General features: G+C 40.3%; 1 protein-coding gene across 3 annotated transcripts; it reads right to left on the reverse strand.

Annotated features, from left to right (window-relative positions):
• Positions 1–11,380: 11,380 nt before the first annotated feature.
• On the reverse strand, positions 11,381–19,805 carry CLDN12 (claudin 12). Of its 3 annotated transcripts, XM_014248718.2 has the most exons (4): positions 19,719–19,805; positions 17,420–17,487; positions 16,062–16,112; positions 11,381–15,365 (listed from the first exon to the last, which is right to left on the reverse strand). In XM_014248718.2, the coding sequence occupies exon 4, from the start codon at positions 15,341–15,343 to the stop codon at positions 14,606–14,608; it is 738 nt and encodes a 245-aa protein (XP_014104193.1). In that variant the 5' UTR covers positions 15,344–15,365; positions 16,062–16,112; positions 17,420–17,487; positions 19,719–19,805; the 3' UTR covers positions 11,381–14,605. The 3 variants fall into 3 exon arrangements, with proteins under 3 accessions (XP_014104193.1, XP_014104191.1, XP_014104192.1); XM_014248716.2 differs by lacking the exon at positions 16,062–16,112; XM_014248717.2 differs by lacking the exons at positions 16,062–16,112; positions 19,719–19,805 and adding an exon at positions 19,562–19,638.
• Between the last annotated feature and the right edge of the window lie 684 nt (positions 19,806–20,489).

Below are 20,489 nucleotides of genomic sequence, written 5' to 3' on the forward strand. Positions count from 1 at the left end.
GACCCCAAACCCTCCGAGATGGCAGGGTAAGGATACACAAGACATTTTGGGCATCTCAGTGGCCCTAGATAGCTGTGGTTAGGCACCAAATTGAGTCCTAATGGCCACTGAAGTGACTTGCTATGCTGTGACAGCCAACCTTGCTTTAGTTAAACAATCCTACTGCTGAACTTCATTAGCTTCTCTGTGACTTGTTCAGGAATGGGAAGTTTGGTATTTGGCAGTCAGTAGCTGAAGTACCGGTGTAGGTTTTGTTAAAGATTCTGCTTCAAGGAGGCAGTGAACACTCCTTCCAGGTATGGCATTGTTCAGTGAGTAGTGACTCAGCTGCTTGTGACCTCCCTTCTCGAACACTCCTTCTCTTCTATTTGGACCATTTTTATTACTCTTGTGTAACAAGGCCGTTGTTGCTATAGAAAGAATTGAAATTGGTTTGTGGACATAGGGACAGGAGATGTGGGCTGTTAGAAAGGCTTTTTTAAAGACTTAAGCCTTAACAAGAAATAAGAGGAATGTTTTTGACAGTGCTTGTCCTTGATATCCTATCTATTTTTAGACACCTGATTCACCTTACTGCAGATTAGTCTCCCTAAAATCCTACATAGTAAGAGATGAGTAGCTCCAGGAAAAAATCAGAGGGAATTAGGATAACTGCTAGTATCTCTGGTGGCTTAGGCCATTGTGTAAAACTGGAGAGATCAATTGAAGGTCAGGTGCCCTTACCTTAAATTAAGTTTTAACCTGTGCATTAAGAAGTTGTTCATGTTTAATTTTGTTTATGTTATCTTCAGATTTTTACCATCAGCACTAGAGCCCCTGATTCTTGGTTTTCAGGGATATTAGAAAAATAAAACCCAGGTCTGGGTATACAGTCCATATGGAGACCAAGATGTTTTTGTTTTGTTTTTTTTTTACCTGAGGTTAAATAGTAGGACAATATTATTATGACTTCAGTGTACTTCAGCTGGCAGAATCCTTGAATGGTTTGGGTTGGAAGGAGCCTTTAAAGGTCATCTTGTTCCACTCCTCTGCAATGAGCAGGGACATCTGAAGACCAGGTTTTACCACATGTTCAAGTCTATAAATTTTTATGCTCTGAAATTTTTTTTTTCTTGTTTCTTGAAGTCACTTGGAATGGGCTCTTGGGATAGCAGAGAGACACAGGTGGCAGACAAAGACTGCCAAAGATAAGGAGCTGTTTACAAGTAATAATTCAATAGACTATAGCTAGGCAGGCATATGGCAGAGATGTATCAAGTCACGAAAGGCACAGAAAAGATGAACACAGAAGGGCTTTTTTCTAATAGAAGACCTAGAGGGCATTGAACACAATTATCATGTAGAAGACTGAAAAAAATGTTCTTAGAAGAAAATAAAGTGCCCTAAATTGTGAAACTCTGGATATTAAGGACATTAAAAGTTTAGATTGGGCCAAAAGTTTGGATTTTTTTCCCCATAAATGTATCTGTTAACAGTTATTAAATACCCACATGTGTCTGGTTCAGAAAGTCCCTGAACCACATTGCTTGAGGCTGTGTGCAATTGCTGAGGAAGATGCATTATATGATTGCTTTATTCTGACATTCTTCCTTAGGCATCTGTTGTTGACTGCCATTTTAAGTGAGATACTGAGTTAAAAGTGCCCTTGAAATGACTTTATAGAGCTGTTCTTATTTTCTTTTTCTTCAAAGCTTATGTTACATTCTGCCTGATTGTCCTGACTTATGTTTGAGGCAAAGGGGAAATCCTTTAGCTATTTTTTTTTTTTGTATCTTAGTTTTGGATGGTTTTATGTATTCACTGAAGAGTGACTTCTCATAAAACAGCTCAAATTCCAAGCTTTCCAGAGTTTGTGATTTTTCATTCAGTTGCTTATAAAACAGTTATGTTAGAAGAAGTATTTAGCTGGAGCCAAGTGGGAGAGGAGATGAAAATAGAATTTGCTGAGAGCTCTTCAGAAGTATGGATACATTCATCTTCTTAGATTTGGTCTTATTATTCCTTTGGGGGGAAAAAACCCCATTAATATAATTTATGAACAGCTGTAGTAATTCTCTCACAATAGCTATTCCTACAGCAATGAAAAACGTTTTTTCTTGGTTAGGTAGCCACTCCCTCAGAAAACATAGATTCCCAGGAAAGGAGTGTAGATGACAATAAAAAGTGATCGACCAAGCAACTGACTTTGGAACAAGTCATATGTATTAAGACTGCAAATAAAATCTCAGAACTTAAACCAAATTTTGATTATTTTGTAATTCCATGCATATTTCAAATTATAAGAATTTTTTTTCAGCTCTCTAGATTTTGCCTGGGGTTTTGAGCAGTGTTTCTACTCATGCATTTTCAGCATCACCTCTGGCCCCTTTGCCTGATCTCTGCTCCAGCTCCACCACTGTGACAGAGCAGCTGAATGAGCCATTCACTGGTATCTGAACAAAGAACAGATTGGGCTGACAGAATCTTGTCTTCTTTTTTTAGCTTGTTTATTTTCTCTTATCACTAGTGCTAAGAATCTCAAAGGTGATATATGGGTTACAAAGCCTGTGTGTGTTCAGTTGATTCCCTTAATGGCAGTATTACTTCATCACTGTGGCAGAGTTTACCCAGCTTGCCTGATTGCAATATGTGTAAATAATTCAGCTGATGAGTCACAAAAGTGATTAGAATGTCACTGTTCTTTTTCTGTGTTGGGCTTATGAACACCAAGGCCCTGGTAAAAGACATTTTACTGCAGCAATACATTGTTCAAAAAGCTTTTTTAAGTTTGTGACTGGCTGGAGCATGAATGTATCTTCAGGTTGCACTTTGGTTGTAATTAGATCAGTGTTCCCACAGAAAGCAGTCTGTACTTCCCTCTCCCTCAATACTTGTTCTTGCCTCTGAAAAGCATTGTGGTACATGCAACAAAAGCATATCTGCAGTCCTATAGTGAACTGATGCAACTGGAAGTTAGTTTTTCAGTGAGATCAGTGATATTTTATGGGGTTCACTGAGTAGGGGACCAAATTCTTGTCACAGTAGAGGAGGAATTGTACCCCAGGAGCAATTGTTTGTGTTTGTTTGCTTTCTCAGTTGCAAGACCAGCTGAAATGTCTGTTGGCTCATAATGTCTATTGGGTCATATAAAGGCTTCAGGGCATTGTTGAAGTCGTGTGAGAGGGTATGTGTGAGATCTAGTACTTTCTTAAAGTACTAATTGATAATATAGCTACAGGGAGCAGATCTGCTGAATAAGGACATGCACCTTCATGTAATCTTCCTTAGGAGTGTATTCAGATTTTAATAAAATGGTTTCTACAGCTATCTTCTTAAAAATATTAATAATATTTTACAGAACAAAATGTGCAACTATGAGTCCAGACTATTTCTCAAGGCCAGATACAGAAAATTAGATCTTCCAGATCAATGTTCACCTTCTGTCATATAATAACCAATCTGCCATAAATGATCTTTGGTGAAACAGAACTCTTAGAGATGCTAATAATTAGAAGTGGGAAGTATCATAAACAACCTAGCTCTGGTCCTGCAAATACACAGGTATCAGATATTTGCAGAGGTCAGAGCAGTGTGGTTTATTCAAGGTTTTTGTGAGTTTGCTATAAATGCAACAGCCTAATTTCATCTTTCAGGCAAACCCTGGATTAAACCAGAGACTGGCTGTTAAATAGTGTTAATAAATTCAGACACAATCAGCTGAATACTGCTGGGACAGTTAAAGAAAGTCAGTCTTCTCAGCTGACGTGGGCCTTTGCTGCCATGGAAGTAAGATTTGCACGCACAGTGAGTTTCTGCTTGCAAAGAGATAGCCTACAGGAGCAGTTCAGTGTCTCTGCTAAGGGTGGTGGTAGCAGTTGATTTTCCTCAATTTTCATTGCAGAGTACTCAGGTGATCACAAACAATGTTTAGGGAATAAACATATTTTTCAGAAGAGTATCTGCATATGCAACTCAATCATCTTGTGGTTATACTGAGAGATAAAAATATTAGTCTCGTCAAAAAAGGTGTACAGTGAAAATTCTTGCTGACCTACACGTTTTCCAACCTAAAGTTTGTTTTTTTAAAGGAATATTTGAGAATAGCTTTATGTACACTGTTCTGCAGAATGCTTAATAGTACTGAATTTCAGTCAAATTGAATTATTAGATTTATTGTAATGCTACTATGACCAAAGTGGCAAGCCAAGTGCTTCAAACTTACATTTCAAATTAAAATACACTGGCAGTGCATAAACAGCTGCTAACATTTAGTCCTCTCTAATATTTCAAAAAGGAGAGAGTAATGAATTTTCTAATATATCATGTACTAAACTGATCACTCCTAGCAGGGCTAATTTATTTTGAAAAGCATTGGACATATTTAGACAAAGACTAATTGTTAAAAGCTGCAATTCTTCAATGGCAGGGCTGATTTGGTTTCTGGCTGAGCAGTGTTGCGTAAAAAATGGTCAGAGTGTTCAAGAAAAATAGTGTCTGGGGCCATGGCATAGGGTATTGTTCAGATCTCCCAAACAGGCTGGTTGGTTGCTGTCTGGGTAGTGATGGAGTCACTGGGCCAGGGGAGACTTCCTTAACTGCTTTTCTGCTCAATTCTCACATGCCAGCTGGCTCCTGATCCTGTGTGACTACTTCAGAATGTGCATTGTCCATTGTTGTAGAGTATTTTAAACTAAAACATCTTGCTGTATTAACTATGTGCAAAAAGACTGTCCTGTGTGACCATGTTTACATTTACAAGAACAGTTTCTAAAATTTGCATGCATCCTACCTGCATGCAATCCCATCAGTTCTGCAGCAGGAACCACCAGGAGGGTCTGAAAGGGCCAGATTCTTCACCCAGGAGGTTATGAGACAAATTTAGGTGTAGAAATTTGTCTTGGAAACAGCAGGAGCTGCCTGGGAGGAACCCTCAGGACTGTGTGAATTCCTTACCTGAAAATTTCTTGCAATAGTCTGATCCTTTCATTGTGGAGGTGAGGAGGAGCCAGGTTTGTCTCTTCTGTGCAGGGACTGGCTGAGGAATTCCTGAAGCACCCAGGGAGGTAATGAGTTTGGGGCACTGAGTGTGCACACAGGGACACCCCCAAAACCCAGCTACATCACAATTACAACTGAAGGACAGCTTGACTTTCATCCATATGTCTCACACTAAACTTAGATACCAAAGCTCTTGCTGCAGCACCTCTGTAATTGAAAACGTTGCAGAACAGCATCCATCCAGCTGTGAAATAAGATAGGCAGCTCGTGATTTCCTGTGGGTCTGTCTTGAAGTTTAACTGGGCACAGGCTTTTTCCTGGGAACATGGATATAATGCTATGCAGATCATGCTGTTTTAAATTGCTCTTGCTCTCTTGAGAAATTTGTTTCCAAGATTCTGCTCTTTTCCCCAGAAGGAATGAAATGTAATGATACTTAATTGCATGTTTTGCATTTATCACTGGCTTTTCTGTATTAAGTCTTGCCTCAGTCATAGCTGACTGGGCAAGAGAGACATTGTAGTGCTACAGCCACCTGGGGTAAGGTAAATGGGAGAGTCACAAAACCACAGCCCAACAGAAGAGTTCTGTTGCATTCCAGAAATTACTAACTCCATTTGATTTAAGCTATTGGTTTAACAAACTGACAGATAATATCCTTTGGCTGTTATTTCCCAGGACTTATCTAATATCTGAAAGACTTCCGTTGTCATAAACTGGTAAAAATCAGCTAACATTTTAATGCCAAAATATGGGATAATTATTTACCCACACAGCTGCTCTTATCTAGTCCATTTTTTAAACTGTGAGGGGACCAGATTTTCTCTTGGCATTTCACAGTCTGTATCATATGAGTTAACAGACTTTTTCAGTTGGACATTGGATCTTTTCCTTAATACTGTGTATTTCCTGGCTTGTCAGCACTTCAACTTTTTTTCCCCTGCTGCAGATTTGAATTTGGTTCAGAATGCCATATAGCTATGCAAAAACTGGTACTGAGATCTCATATAGCTCTGTTCTGATTATTTTCAATACAAAGTGCTAATATAATTTGCTTCTTGGATCAACTTAAGTAATTCAAGAATCCTAATACCAAAATATCCTGCTGTGGCTTTGGTCTATCCTCCTCGCTCCATGACTAATCCAGACCAATTAAGAAAAAGTATCTGTGTCTAATTATTGTCCAGGAATTTTGGGCAATACCAGTTCTACACCATCACAGAAAAGGAATCCCTTCTTCTGTCATATGCAATATAAAATTCCCGTACTTATATCTTGTTTCTTTGAAGAAATTAAGATACAAATGATGCCTTAAGTTTTAGCTTTCATATTTTTCATATTCTGTGCTGCCTAGATGTGTAGTTTTGAGCTTCATATTAAGTGTCAGTGAGCTTTCTTCACAGAGTAGGTAGACAAAACAATTCCTTTTCCAGCTTGATACCAAGGACAGTCATAACAAGTTTCAGGCCCAAAAGCATAAACAATGGTGGACTGAAGAGAGAAAACAAGGATGGGACTTCATAACCTGAGGCTGTAATTGGACAATTAACTTTGATGTGCAGATGGACCAAAACTTAAAAAAAATTGAGACCTTGTGACCAGTTGTCCATTTTGTGACCATTTTTAGATCTATCTTTGGTGTCGCCCTGGCCAGGCTCTTGTACTGCCCAAGGTGTATCCTTTAAGGCGTTTCAGTAAATACCTACTTTATTCTTAACTCTGTCTAGCCTCTGTTCTAGGTCAGCCTTCTCAAGGCATCAGTTCTGGGACAGAAGACATCACAGAGAAGAGACTATTGATTTCCCTGCTTAGTTTCACAATATACACTCACCTGTATTAACCAAAGCACATAACTACTGTTTTAGAAATTATAGCTTTACAAATGTTCCCATGAACACAGCGTCCTGTCCAAATCTCCTTGCTTGTACTACTGAACTGTGATGTTTGGAATCTGGGAGTTTACAGTCTGCCTTTACATCTCAGACATTTTCAACACAGCTGTGATCAAATCCTTATTTTGATTTACAGATAATTTCTTTCTACGCAGTGGGTGACAGACTTGTTTATAGATGGATAATATACTGAGGGGGGATCTCCAGTTTAAACCCGATGTCCAAATCTGTAATATTTTCCTCCATGCCTGTGCCAGTGGGAAAAGGAATCCTGCCTTCTCCTACATTCTCCCTGCTTATGTCCAGCCAGAGTTGTGCACTTTGGACAAATGATAAAAGACACAACAGGCACAGTGGATGGATACAGACAATATTTTCAGGAAATGTAATAACAATTTAAAGCCATAGAGGAAACTTTAAGAGCTCAAGAAAATGAATTGATAGCTCTCTGACATTAGGAACTTGTATTTATTCCTGTTAAAAAGATGTGACACCAGAGCCAGAAATAAACCCAAGAAAATGTGTTGAAGTATTTCAGTAGAGGCTAATATCAAGATGAAATGCAAAACATTGTAAAAATAGCTGTAAGAAAAATATGTTCCAGAACCAATGCAGGAAACATGACCAATTTTAGTTTGCTAATTTACAATAATATTCAAGCAAATCTAGGCTTGTTATCTTTGACAGACCACACAGGAGCTTCTGCAGCCCCTTAATGCCATGTCTGGGGCACTACAAAAATAATGAGATGTCACCTGAGAGAATGTCCTGTAAAAAATGGCTCCTGGAGGGCTGCTGTGGACTTTTGGTCCCAGAGAACTGGCTTGCCCATGCTAGGAATGCAGAAGGACCCTGAAATTCTTTAGGGAATGAAACCATCCATGAAACAAAGACAGTTATGATGTACAGAAAGGCTCTTAGAAGGACAATTTTCTATGGCAGAAACTGTCAAAGGCAACCTTTCTTTTCTAGAAATGGTAATCTACTTGGCTGACTGGCAAGTCAAAAGCTGCAGGGTTTTAGTACTTTTGTATGCACACACAAGAAGCTCAGAGGCATATTTCATCAAATCATGTTTTCATGCTATATGTCTAGTAAGACCTTTTTGAATTCTTTTAGTGAGTTTCAAACCAGTAAGTGTTCGTGATGTGTTTGAATCTTACCGTGAGTAGTGAAATTCTTTCGGAACAAATTCTGTTCTGCCAAGTGTTCAAGACCTTCTATAGCAGCTCTGAGTAGATTAGTGCTGAGAGCCTGAGAGAATTACAGCTCCCAGGGGAATTCTCAAGTGAGGCATGAAGGCATCAACTACCAAGATCAGTGGTTCTCAGGGTTCTCGTAACTCCTTGGCTAATTAAGGTGCAGCCACACAGTGTTTGAAAGTGTACATGCAAACTAACTGGGACTGCTGCAGCTCAATGACCACAGTACCAGAAACTTGTGTTGTGGCTGCCAGTGTCCCCAGTGTGCCACCAAGCTGGCAGAGCCAGCTCTTTCCCAGTTGTTCAGCTGACTTGCCCAAGTATTTGCAAGGGAAATGTCTTCACCTCTGCACCTGCAGAGGTCAACAGCATTTGGTCAGAGTTGCAGTAACAAGTTAGATCTGAAGGTGCCCCCACCACAAGCCTCACAAAGACCAGAAAGGTGAATATATTTTTTTTTATGACTGGGCTTGTATTCTCAAGGCCTTCCCTGTGAGACGTATAATTGAATCAAACAGAAGGCAGCTAAAGTTGTGCAATCTCACTTACCTGAAGCTGCACTGTAGAAAACATGCCCTCAACTAAGCCCATTTTGTGAAAATGTAATTCTTTGTCAGCTGCTTCCCGAGATCAGAGTTTTGCCAGGAAATTCAACCTGTCTACAGAATACCATAGCAAAACAGTAGAACCTGAGCTGACTTGATTAAAGAGTCAAAACGGTGAAATCATAGTAATCCATGGTGCTGAGTCTCTAGAGATAACACTAAACTATTCACATCTAACCTAGAATGTGAATACCTTACTATCTGGCACTATTAATCTACTAAAAAATTAGCTCTTTTCCTTACTAATATCATCAGTTTCTGCATACATTTATAGTCTAAAGTAGTGTGATCTTCAAATTTGATAGAATTCAAATAAATTTGAAGCACAAACTCCTTTTTGTGCTTCATTACCTTTTTTTTTCTTGCCATACTGTCTTTCTGAATGAATTAGGATGAAAGGAACAAAGGAACAAACTCTGAAATATTTTGAAACATGATTTTTTTTGCCTTGCTAATAAATGTGTTTTTTCTCCAAATGCAGCATTTTTCAACAATTTCTACAGTTGATAAACACAAACCACCTTAAAAATTTTTCAAATTAACATAATCTTTCTTATTCAAATTGCTCACTAAGTGAGAAAACAAGGGTATCATGGCTTCATGAAGAATCAACCTAAGACTGACATCTTGCCCTTCTTCCACTCACATACGCCCACTGCCTTCCTTTGTGTTGGCAGTAGAGCTTGTGACCAGGAGGCAGACCAGATTAGCCACCTGGGCTGAAAACTAAATAAGCAGAAAAGATAAATAGCAAAAGGAGCAGTAAAACATGATTTTATCATCTGGTGGCAGACTATATTTACATCTGCTTAAGCCCATCAAAAAAATCACATGCTGAAGCCTCTTGAAGAGTAGGTCACAAAGGGTTTGCAGTAACATAAGATAGATCCAGGACCAGTTTTAGGAAACAACTTATTTTTGACATAACTTCTAGTATTTATTAAAATGCCAATGTAAATTTGTAAATTATCTTACACATTTACTTATAAATATATTGTGGCCTTGACAAGAGAACTAGCACAGTATCAATGGTTACAGACCCTCTGACTGGTGGAAGTGCTGTAATATGGAGTGATAAGACCAGAGAAACTGGATAGCAGCAAGCTTTGGTGCTGAAATGTCAGCCTTGGCAGTGATGGCTACACAGCAGGCAAGGCATATAGCTAGGAAATGGTACTGTGCACTTGGGTCAATGTCTGTGGTCCCCAAGGACACATACTGCCTGGGCAGTACTAGTATGCTGTGTTTTCCAAGTTTGCTTATATTCCTCTGGGAGTCTTGGATGTCAAGTAGAGTCTATTCAAACACTTAGAGCTTTTATTACATATTTTTCTCTTTGTTAGAACAGAAACTAGGACAACAACCCTGCTCTTGGAAGTCCAGCTGTCTGGTCTCTCTCCTCAAAACAATCAATAACTTACACCCTACAGCTCACCACGATTTCTACTGTCCTGTTCTCAGCCTTTACATCTTGCAGCTGCCACACCCAGAAGACAAGGCTCTGTACTGCCCAGCCTGAGTAACCAAACATAGACAAGAAGCAGTTTTGAAAACAGCAAGAACTTATCTTCCAATGACGCCTCTGTATGTCCCTCTTGATGAGTAACGATGCAGCAGTGGAACAAGAAGCTTACAGGAAAGCGTATGCTGCTTCTGAGGTGCACTACAGCTCAGTAGGTACATGAAGGGATAAGTAACATTACACACCTTATGAACCACACATGTGAACCCAAGTCCTGGGAAATAAAACAAGGGAAAACACTGCCAAGATATTTGCTTCCAATGAGCATAAATAGGTGGGGTAGTTTTTAAAAAAAAATAATATGAAAAAAATGAGTCATTCCCACATTTTGGGAGAAACTGAGTTCTCTGCATCCCACTATTTATGCCAACATCCAACCAGCCCCTAGCTTTCTGCCAGCTCATAGAGAGAGGAGGCCTGTCTCAAAGTGACAGCAAAGAAGGAAATTAAGGAAATCACTGAAGCAGAGAATATAAAATCATTTTTCCACCCCCTCAAATGAGTTGTGGTACCGACAACTACTTTTTACTGTGCCTACTCTACAAGAACAGTTCTCATACAAACTATTTCCCAAAACAGATAAAAACTGAATCTCCTAGAATGCCAGTAGAGAAGACTAGAAATCCTGGGGAATTACCAGCAAGTCTCACTCTATTCTGCAAAATAATTCAGGTTTTGTGAACTTGAACTATGGTATCAGCATTTTAATGCTCAAAGGGTTTTTGTGTTTCGTCTCTTAAAAATGGGGAAAGGCTCAGTACTGAGTCACCATAACGCTGTTGAGCTGTAGTAGCCAGGAGCAGCACACAAGAACACGGAAGTGTAGCACCAAGAACCACTACCATCCTTCTGGACTGCCACAAGTCCCTGGGATGCCCAATGACTTTCACAGGTCAGGAGGCAGCATGTTCTCCAGCTGACAGCACATCCAGCACACCAGATGGGAGGGCAGGAGTTTGGCTTATCCCCCCTTTTCAGAAGGGTTAGTTTGGGGTTTTGTGATACTTTTAAAAATTATTTTGTTTTGCTTAAAGCAGGAGTCCTATAAAATTAGGCAACTAAAATGCAGTATACACATTTTAAACGTGTTAAGGCATCTGAAAGTCTGGTGATCAGTATCAAAAGGTAAAGTCTTTCATAATCTAGTAGCTACTGTTTTCAACACAATTAATCAAAATAAACTGCATCTGTATGAGAGTCTTTTATTAAAAATACATATCTTCTGTTTCACATAAAAAGAACCAACACTTAACACAATTTAAGGAAGTTGGACAGGAACTACTTGAAAAAATACAGGTTCTTGTAATCCCAGAGCACCCAACCTTTAGTGCACAAGCTACAAATTAAAATCTTTCTGTTCAAGACACAAAGTGCTTGTCCTGCACACAGCAGTGCCCGAGAAGGTGCAGCTGGTCATAGGCAGGGCTGCAAAGTGCTCCCCAGAGGCTGCTCCCTGGCAGACATACCTGCAGGTACCTGTGTTCTCTCCCAGTCCAGGGAGGCCTGTCACTCCCCAGCCCTGGTACTGGGCAAAATGGCAACCTTAGCGAAAAAAAAAATGTTAGAGTGGCACTCGGCTCAAGTGTCACAGGTTGGCCATCTCTTTCTGTAACAAAGGAAATACAGCACAGCACTTCCAGGTAATTTCACTTAGGATGCAGCAGAAACATATTAACAGCATTGATAAAAGAAAACCAGCCGTGCTTCGGTGATAGAACATGATGCAACAGTCTTTTTGCTAACTAAAACCTATGCTGGAATCCATTATTTTCTGTAGCTCCACTTTTCGTAACTCACTCATGTCTGACTTTTGGAAAGACAATTTTCAAAGCAATGAGTTATCAGCTTAGGCAGCAGCAAATACTAATTAAAAGTTCTGTGCATAAAAATCAAAGTCAGAATACAAAAGAGCTGTCAGAGTCATCTGCTATTAAAGTGCACAGAAAACAACACTGGCTAAACTTATATTCTTGTAGAAAGCAAGAACAGTTTGCCAGGCTGTCATTCTTGTTCTGGAGATGCTGAAAATTCAGCTCCTTTTAAAGTCACTAAGAGACATATTCATCAGCTCTTAAAAATGATCAAAATTCTCTGCAAATTCCAGCTCAAAGAGTGTATCAGATGCTGATTGTAACATTTACTGGCCAGCTCATAACTGGAGCAAGGCACAAAGAAGAAAAGACTGAAGTGATGCAGAAGCAAGATGATGATGTTAAATCACAAACCAGTGGCCCTTTTGCTTTGACCTTACAAGGCATTAAAGGATACAGGCAGCTAAACCAGCAAGTGTTGGACAACCAGATTAACAGCAAAACAAAGTTCAGTTTTGAAGAAAAAAAAACTGGCTTGCATGTCATTACACGTGTTCTAATCCCACGCAACTCATGATCTGCTTAAAAAAGATACTTCATACTCTCATACCTTGTAAACCTAAGAGAGTGTTAAGCTCATCTTTAGGCCTCTAGAGGCATATCTCCTTATGTCTTCTTTATTGTCTACAGCGTTAATTCCTTAAGACTGTTGTTTAATCAACCACTGTCTTAAAGGCCTGTCACTTTACTGACTATGCTAGGAACTACGATAGAGATCAGCTTCCTCCCTCAGTCCACTGAAGTCTGAGATCTACCATCTAAAACACAATCTTTGTTTACATACTGTTATTTCACAGATTTTAACAGAACAAGATTTGCCCAGTGGAGTATTTGTTTCTATTTCTAACACCTAGAGCAGAAAACTAAATGGTTTTCAGGACCTTGGATGAATTTTCAGAACTGGAATTAAAGAACTTGATTGGATTTTTTTAGAAAAACAAATTTATTCTGGGATTAATGAAATGCAAATACCCACTAAGCTCCAGAATGCCACCAATCAAAACAACTTTCCCTACTGGGACGACATGTTAAACATTAAGATCTCAATTTACCAAAACCTGAGAGAATCAAATGCTTCCCTTATTATAGCACTCTTCAACTCACTGTCATCAAATTTTCAAGTAATGTCAAAGCCCATATTGAAGAGCTTTGATCCTGAAGGCTCACCTGCTGCTCTGTATTTTAGAAGGCAAAAAGTGATTTAAAGACATCCCAGGCTGGGAATTTACAATCCCTCCTCATCCTTGTAGATCTACAAGGTGAAGCTCACAAGTTACTCAAAATCTCATCTTACGGAAAATAGGAACTGGAAACTTTCTGCATTTATGAGGTGGCAGCAGGGGAAATAACTGGATTTTAAAACAGCTGAATTTGAAAGGTGTTAAAGAACAAGGCTGAAAAGGCCGAGTTTTAATTAGTAATGAAATAAGCTGCAGCATGAAAAGTCTATCAACCATAAAGATCAACTCTGAAAAAAACATGAGCTCATTGTTCCTTGTATATTCACTTTTAAAAAATATGTAGATTAAAAAAATCTCTCCCCAGGGTTATAATTCCCTTTTCAGAAAGAAAGATGCTTGTATACAGTGTTTCAAAAGAATCTTTCATAGTCTTCAGAATTCTTTATGATTTTCCTAAACCTTTTTGCTGTGAGTGACATTTCTCTCCAGAACTGAACACTTTATATCCTACTTGAAAATCCATTCTTAAGACTGCTTTCAAATAAAACATTCAAGGTTCTAATCACAATTTTGAAATACTACTGTTTTTTTGTTTTAGTCATAAGATAGATCTAGTGAATTTGCTAACTTAGTAAAAAACAGACTAGAAATAAAATTCACAAAAGATTTCTAGCCTCCAGTAATTCACAAAATGCTATTACAGCACAGAACAACACTCTTAGTTAAATCAGTTTCATTCCTTCTGATAACTACTTTGAAAATAAAGGGTAATTTGGCACTAATTCTGTTACAGAAGTTCCTAAGCAGGTATCTGTTTGTGTGTACAGCAAAAAACAAAGAACAGTGCACAGAACTGAATTAGTCTGCCAAACACCCTTTTCAGACATCACATATTACAATATGTAGTCTGGATGAACAAGAAACTCAGTGAATCCCCTACACCCAGTTCCACTGCCTGGATAATACACAGGTGCAGGGGCCTTAAAATGAGATCGGAATCTAGGAATAGCTTATCAAATTTCAAAGAGGTTCAAACCTGCTTTGAGATCAGTAAGTAAAAGGATGGATACATACAATTGTTAGTGTACTGTTCCAGCATTAGCAGCAACTTTGACTGTAGTGAGCTCAGAGTAAAAAAAAAGAAAAAAAAACAAAAGGAAAGGTGGTCAGGAAATAACAAACAGACCAGAACAGCAACAGACTTGCTGAACTCAGGTCTCCATGGCTTTGTGCCTTGGGAAACTTAACCTTGCCAAAGATTATGCTCAGTGCAGGGCAGGCAGCACAGAGAATTAAGCCTGCAACTTTCATGGCTTGAACGAGCACAAGAACTTGGCTTCCAAGGCTTTGTCTCCTTAAGATGAATGTGTCACAACAGGAATGTCAATTTCTACACCAGAGAGGCGAGAACGTGCGGAGTAGGGTTGAGAGGCATAGCTGTGCATGCTGGGGGCGTGGGAATACAGAGGCTGCCAGAAAGGAGAAGGGAGGCTTTTGCATGCACAGTACCAAAGGAACAGCAGGATGGAAGTGAAAAACAGACCGCCAGCACTGGCAATGGCAATAAATACAGAGATGTCAAAGCTGAAGATAGGCTCATATTTTCTGTTCAGATAATTGTTGTAAAAAATTACCCAGATGGACGGAGTGAGACAAATGGCACAGGCAAGCAGGAACAAGAGGCCAGCCACGAGATGGCAGCCCGCACTGTTTACCAGGCACTTAGCCAGTTTGACGTTTGGCACGCTGGACACAAAGGCTGTGTTACACATGCCAATCATGCAGAGGAACAGAGCTGAGACAGCAGTAAACATACTCAGAGGAAGGGCAAACTGAAGAACACGCAAATCCAGCTGATCGACAGCCGTGTACCACTGTGGGTCATAGATCACACAGTCTCTGCTCCCATCAAAGCGCGCACACTTAATCCAGAGTCCAGTGTAAACGGTCACATTCCTCTCATTCTTGTTGTATGTGTACAGTCTCATTTGCCTCCAGTTTGGAAGCAGAACTGCTGCAAGGAGCCCAGCTACTGAGGCTGTTCCACTGAGGAAGGCCAGTACGGTCGCTGCATGAACATCCCGGCAGCCCATATTTGCCCACAGAGGTTGTTTCCTGCAATTAAAAAGAGAAATATAAAAGAAAACCGTGGACACAGGACTGACTATAGTTGATTTGTGCCAGGTTAGTAAACTCAGATGACAGCTGGTAGGCACAATCTCTGTGGCACCTTCTTTGTCTGACACACTTAAGACAGTGGTAACACCACCATATTCACTCTTTAATGAAACATCAGGTTATTTCACAGACTGTTATGACATCTCAGCTGACAGACTGCTAAAATCACTGTGTTCAAGATGAGAAAGAAGCACATTTGAATGTGTTAGTCAACACAGCCATGATTTAAGCATGATTTAAGTTCACCTGCCCTAAACTGGCAGCTCCCTGTCTTTAGTTCAGATACAGTATCAGAATGCATGCTCAGTCCTACCATGCTGCTGCATGAGTAAAAAGGAGTTCCTTAAAATCTACATCATTAGGCTGGCAAGGAATGCATATGCAGGCAGTTATATAGGCCAAACTGTTGACAAGAGCTGTGAGGTAGTGGTGGAGGCTCTGCTGAGTAATTCACTGTGAGATTTTCAACAGCAACTAACAGTTCTTCCATACTACTCTTGCCTTTCAGAATCAACTGTCCGAGCACACAAACAATTACTGAAAACAGATGGCTTTTCAGCTTTCTACTACATCTTCTACTTCAGAGCAAGTGTTAATACTGCTTCCTTTTTAATATAACCACTGTCTGCATACCTACTATAGCCTCTTGCCTGCAGAGATGATGAGAAAGTCTTAATGATGCATCTAAAACAAACAAAACCAAAAAAAACCCAAAACAAAACAAGACTCAATTAAAGTTATCCCTTCTCTGCATGCCCAAGTTGTTTTAAAGAAGCCTAATACATAACAGGCACTGAGCATTTACCCCAGAGTGTACTTGAAGCTGGACACTAAGAATTATAGTATCTAAAAATGAACAGATACTGTACAAATTCTCACTGCCATTCAGTTACAAACTCCTCCTGAAATTTCTTCCTAATTATACTGCATTGTGCATATCTGTCAGATGCCCAAAGTCATAAACCATTTCCTTAAGTACCAGAAGTTCTGCTTAATGCATATACAAGTAACTGAGTATCTGTATCACAGAAAAGTTATAGACATGGTTGCAAACAAAAAGGCAACTGGATCTGATTCCTCACTCTCCTTTTATACCTGCATACATCCAATAAACAAGGAGCTCCAGTTTTCAGATAAGGAATGCCCATGCATACTGGGAATACTAAAAGCATTATCAAGCCATATAGCTAGCCAGCATTCTATTGATTTATAAACTAATAAATGAAGTTCAATTTGTTTCCTAAGAAATCATTAGGCAATTATTTTATGCCATCTAACACTGAGGAACTGCACTGGAATGTGCGCACTATTTAAGTGCTGATCACAGTTTTGTAAATAAGCGCTCTGGAAAGAAATAATGACAACCACATTTATGGTAGAAACTATCTTATTTGTCAGAAAGACAGCATTATATTGTTGCTAAGGACAGCTGAGCATGGGCAAGCTTCTCTTCCCAAGGCAGTAAACTTTTCAGATGTCAGGTCATTAACAGGATAACCCCTGGGTAGGGGGACCAGAAATATTTCCACCATGATTATTTTAATATGATGCTTAACCCTAACTTCAGTAAGGTCAAAACAATCAACTTACAAGAAAATGCAACTATAGCAAATGAACTTGACAGGTAAATCTAATATTGCATCAAATTTTGTTCTCCTCAAGCTTGATGGTTTTGCTCTTCCATAAACAGCTTGCCTTTACCTGGATAAAATTTCCATGCAGACAGGGCAGACTCCAAGACAGAGCTATAAATGAAACAGCTGGAATAAACACATGACTGACCATTTTCAGAAACCTGCTGTTTCTGAAAATTCATTTGCAGTAGGAGATTACTGCAAATAGGCAAGTTACCCACCATCCCTTCCACCAGGGGAGACCTATCCCATCTTGCAAATACTGATGGCTTTATAACTGTAATTATAGCTCAGATCCCCGATGAAGACAGTAACAAAACAAGCGTTGTCTTAATTAGATGGCTTCAATGTACTTACCAGCAGTGTCCTGAAATCAAGAGAAACCTTAGCAACTTCTACAAGTAGCAAAAAAGCTGTTACTGGAGCTAAGAAACAGAACAAAGAAAGAGTCAACATCACATTTGTTCCATGCAATTTCAGCAACAGCATTTACACTGTAATTCAGGAATTAGGAATATCAACTATGTTTGCATTAGGCCAACTCCACCACCTACAATTTACTCTTACTTAAAAAACAAAACTCAAACTACTCTTTTTTTTTTTCCTTTCTTAATTTTTTTTCTCCAGAGCTTGTTCTCGGTGTATTCATCTCAAAAGGTAAGGGTACAAAAAACTGCTTTCCTTATGGGTGTTCCAAGACAAAGAGTTTGCATTCAGAATTTTATGTTTTTAGCAAAAAATCTACAAGAAGCCATACAGAATGATTACTGCAGATGTTAGGTTCAAGGCTGCACTTAAACAGCAGTGAGGAAAGGCTGCAATGACTATTTAATGTCAGAAAACAAAGCACAAGCTCTAAATTGTTTATACATCTTGTGGGTCTCTATTCCTTCCTGCCTTCTACACGACAGTTTCAAGGAAATTGGAGAAAAACAGGAAACACTAGTAATGGCTTTCAATGGCTGTCAAGCTTTTCCAGAGGAAAAGCTCCTCTTGTGGATTTTCTACACCCATATCTAGGTCCCAAGATCAAATCTGCAGGTCACAATAGGTAATTCACTTTACTACTGGACAGCATCGACCTCCAAGTATGTCAGTAAGCGACTGTTAAAAGTTACAACCTAAAGGCAAGTTTGTTGGGCTAACATATACAGAGTTTATTCTAAACTGCCCATATCAAACCCTGAATTATAAAATTCATATATGAATTGGCTCCATCACCTACAAAAACATCAAAGACATTCTTCTATCAAACTATCTAGGCAAGAAAGAGATTTTACAACACAGTCATGAACCCTGATTTTTTCACTAAATGAGAAAGAGGGCTTCAGATTTGGAAACTCATTAATATAAAAGCTACTGCATACAAGACACAGAAAAGCAGACACAGCTTGGAGCAGCAGCTTTTGTTCACTAACATTACTGACAAATTTTCAAGCTTTCTGTGCACTTTGCAGCTAAAGCCAAGATAAACACACAGACCTCCCTCTGCAGGTTCACACCCATGAACAACCACAACAACATAATTAAGAAGAAAATTAGTACAGGCAAACAAAGCTGTCAGAGGGAGCTGCGCCCAGCCCAGGAGTCTCTCCCATTAAATGATGAAACCTGTGTTGTAATAAACAGATACAGAGGAGCTATGGAATATTCCCCAATACCCAACTAATTTCTGCAGACACAGAGTTTCTTTTGGTTTTCTCTTCCTCTCTTTAGTCCATCTGATTTTACTGTCTATCCCTGGTGGTGCTGAACAACTAGGAACCTCAGCCCCTTCTCAACTAGTTGCCCAAGGGAAGAAAGTATACTTTGGCCAGATAAACCCCTGCCTTGCCTTAGATTCTTGGCTTCAGCGTCTTCCATCACAAGGATTTTAAAGCTGTACTGTGCTAGGCTCTTCTATCTCAGAAGTTACCAGTCCTAATAGCACCCCTTAATAGGGACAGATTTTACCCCCTATTCTAAAGATGCATGTTGCTGTAGCAAGAGGTGTTGGCTGAAGCTGGCAAATCATTTAAGGCCCACAAGATAAAATTAAACAAAAACGACAAAAAAGACATTTACTATAGACATAATTCAGAAATGAGTAAAAGCAGCTCTGTTTCCTTGCATGGCCTTGAGAAGACCATGGTCTGGGAAGCATCACTCTTTTGTAAAGATCTCTAGGAGAGAAGTCGCAGTATAATTTATCAACGCAATTTATAAATAAATGGTTTTCCAAGTATCCACAACAGCATAAGCAGTTTAAAAATTTTTATGAGTTTTGGGAAACTGGCTACCAGAAACTGGAGGCCTAAAGCTGTCCAGTTTTAAGGGACTGGTTCAGAACCAGTACCACCACTCTTCTTTTTTTTTTAATTCTGAGAATCAATCATGCAGTTCCACGTTCTACAAAACTCCTTTTAAAATTAAATATAGAAGTACCGGCTTAGAATTAACGATCCTAGCTAACAGATTAGGACTTCCAAGGAAAACGTGCAGCACGAGTAATAATTTTACCGACTGAATCGGAAAGAGCAGCTGACGCACGGAGAGAACACACAGAGTCCCCCCGGGGAGCACCGCCGACCCCCGCCCGCGACAGCGCTCCGAGCCTGCCGCGTTCGCGGGGGAGCCGGGAAGCGCCGCAGGGCCCGGGCCGGCCGTGCCCGCTCACCTTGCCGCCGCCCCGAGGAGGCGCCATTGCCGCCGCTCCGGCCGCGGAGCCGCCGCGCTGAGGGGAGGCCGCGGCCGCGCGGGGCCTTGTGGGGCGGCGCCGGCGCAGTGCGGGCCCGGCCCGGCACAGCGAGACTGCCGGCGGCGCGGCCCCGCCCGCCCGCCCGCGGCTCTCCGCGCACCGCGGAGAACTCCGCTGCCCCCGGCCGAAAACGCCGGTGCTCTAAAACACGTCCCTCCGATAAGCCGGCTATAACCGATAACCGCAGGGCGGAGGAACCTGACTACTACTACAGGCAGCTACGGCCCACGGCGGACAGCTCCGGTCAAGCCATGCTGGCTCTTCGTCCAAACACCTCCCCGCTCCCCTCTTTATAAGTGAGGTTAAGACCAGTGTTCGCAAAGTCTGTAAAAAAACAAAATGCTATTTTCGGCTATGAAATAGCCTGCAGAAAAGGAGGCTCAGGGGTGATGTTATCACTGTACAAGCCCCTGAAAGGAGGCTGTAGCCAGGTGGGTCTCCAAGGCAACCAGCGACAGGATAAGAGGACATGGCCTCAATGTGTGCCTGGGCAAAATCGATATTGGACATTATGAGGAATTTCTTCACAGAAAGGGTAATGGGCTGCCCAGGATGGTGGAGGGTAGAGATGTTTAAGGAAAGAGTGGATGTGGCACTGAATGCCATGGTCTAGTTGATAAGGTGGTGTTCGATCTTTGGTTGGACTCAATCTCACAGGTCCTTCCTAACCTAAGTGATTCTGCAATTCTG

Source organism: Pseudopodoces humilis, chromosome 1 (genome assembly GCF_049639895.1).
Source record: "Pseudopodoces humilis isolate 2021_Gansu_Grassland_sample_001 chromosome 1, ASM4963989v1, whole genome shotgun sequence".
Taxonomy (NCBI): Eukaryota; Metazoa; Chordata; class Aves; order Passeriformes; family Paridae; genus Pseudopodoces; species Pseudopodoces humilis.